Source organism: Drosophila montana, unplaced genomic scaffold (assembly GCF_035044405.1).
Source record: "Drosophila montana isolate Dmon_TW-CO22-7 unplaced genomic scaffold, ASM3504440v1 contig_855_1, whole genome shotgun sequence".
In the NCBI taxonomy this organism is placed as follows: domain Eukaryota; kingdom Metazoa; phylum Arthropoda; class Insecta; order Diptera; family Drosophilidae; genus Drosophila; species Drosophila montana.
Window position 1 is genome coordinate 424,325 of NW_026999144.1, and position 1,159 is coordinate 425,483.

A 1,159-nucleotide genomic window follows, 5' to 3' on the forward strand; every position below is an offset into this window, starting at 1 on the left:
GATTAGTATGGCTGAGGAACAGGTGTCTGACTAGGTTTCTGACGCTGACGGAGCGTCGGAACTGCCACCGACGCGTCCGGCAGGAGGTCTCCTGAGAACGCCAATGAATTTCTGGGGCATCCGGCATCAGCGAGTCCATCCGCGAGAAGATGCGAACTGGCTTCATGGAGATGATGAAGGGCATCGTTGATGTGCTTAGGCCGCCTGGAATACATGGCGCGCGATGAGCGGTTTACTCATCCAGCAGCCCAGTATTCGTTGCAGATGCTCAGGCGAGCAACTGGCGTAATCCGAATAATCGCCACTTCCGAGTGGAGGACCGGAGAGCGGATGACTTTTAGCCGGAGTAAGCACATGCCAACGTACGGGAAACGGTGTACCTGACGCTCGAGTTTTGGAACGTCAAGTTCGACGGCGAGGACGCAATGAATTCTGTCGAGGGCTTCGTGTTCCGTCTATATATATCTATGCGATGGATGTGCTCACCGTAGATGAGCTGCGCCGAGAGTGCATGGAAGTGGAGAGGCACATTGGTCGCTGAAGCCGGACTGGGTACGTGCAACCGTCGCGTTACTCGCAAGGAGTAAAACCGACAGTTCACAAGGTTGAGGTACCACCACATCGTGCAGAAACCCTGCCTAGAGAACTGGAGGAGGCCGTACGAGGGAAAACATCTTCTCGGCTAGTATGCTGGAACTGTAGGCAGTTCGGCCATGTCTTTAGAGACTGCCTGTCCAAAGAGCGGAAGATATTCTGCTATAGATGCGGAAAGCCGGACACATTCTGCTCACAGTGCGAAAATTGTCCGGGAAACCCCAGAGGAAGCGCGATGATGGCGGGACAGATGCTTTCGGGGACGGTGACGGCGGAAAAACAGGAGAAGAACACCTAGCAGAGCCAATAGTCTTTGAAAAGGAGACGAATATAGACCATTAGGATCAGAATAAGGCATGTACAGGGATATGAACAAAGGAAGAACATTTCGGCCGAAATAGAATTTTTGGTTAGCGACAGCTGGATGGGATGACGCTGGCCACCCGACGGGTGGTGAAGGCTCGGACGGGCTTCCGCAGACGCAGAATTAGCAGGCGCCAGGTCATTGAAGCTGTGAGACGGGAGGGTAGCATAGACCCTGCGTATTCGCCAGTCGCCCAATTTT

General features: G+C 53.8%; 1 protein-coding gene across 1 annotated transcript; it reads left to right on the forward strand.

The window, feature by feature from the left end:
• Positions 1-472: 472 nt before the first annotated feature.
• Positions 473-892, forward strand: LOC135440139 (uncharacterized). Its single transcript, XM_064699160.1, has 2 exons — positions 473-533; positions 597-892. Exons 1-2 carry the CDS (start codon positions 473-475, stop codon positions 890-892), a joined length of 357 nt encoding a protein of 118 aa, XP_064555230.1.
• The last annotated feature ends 267 nt before the right edge of the window (positions 893-1,159 follow it).

Coding starts and splice junctions, on each gene's coding strand:
- LOC135440139 (XM_064699160.1), top strand. CDS start 473: ATGGATGTGCTCACCGTAGATGAGCTGCGCCGAGAGTGCATGGAAGTG. Junction 534..596: donor GGAAGTGGAGAGGCACATTG/GTCGCTGAAGCC, acceptor TAAAACCGACAG/TTCACAAGGTTGAGGTACCA.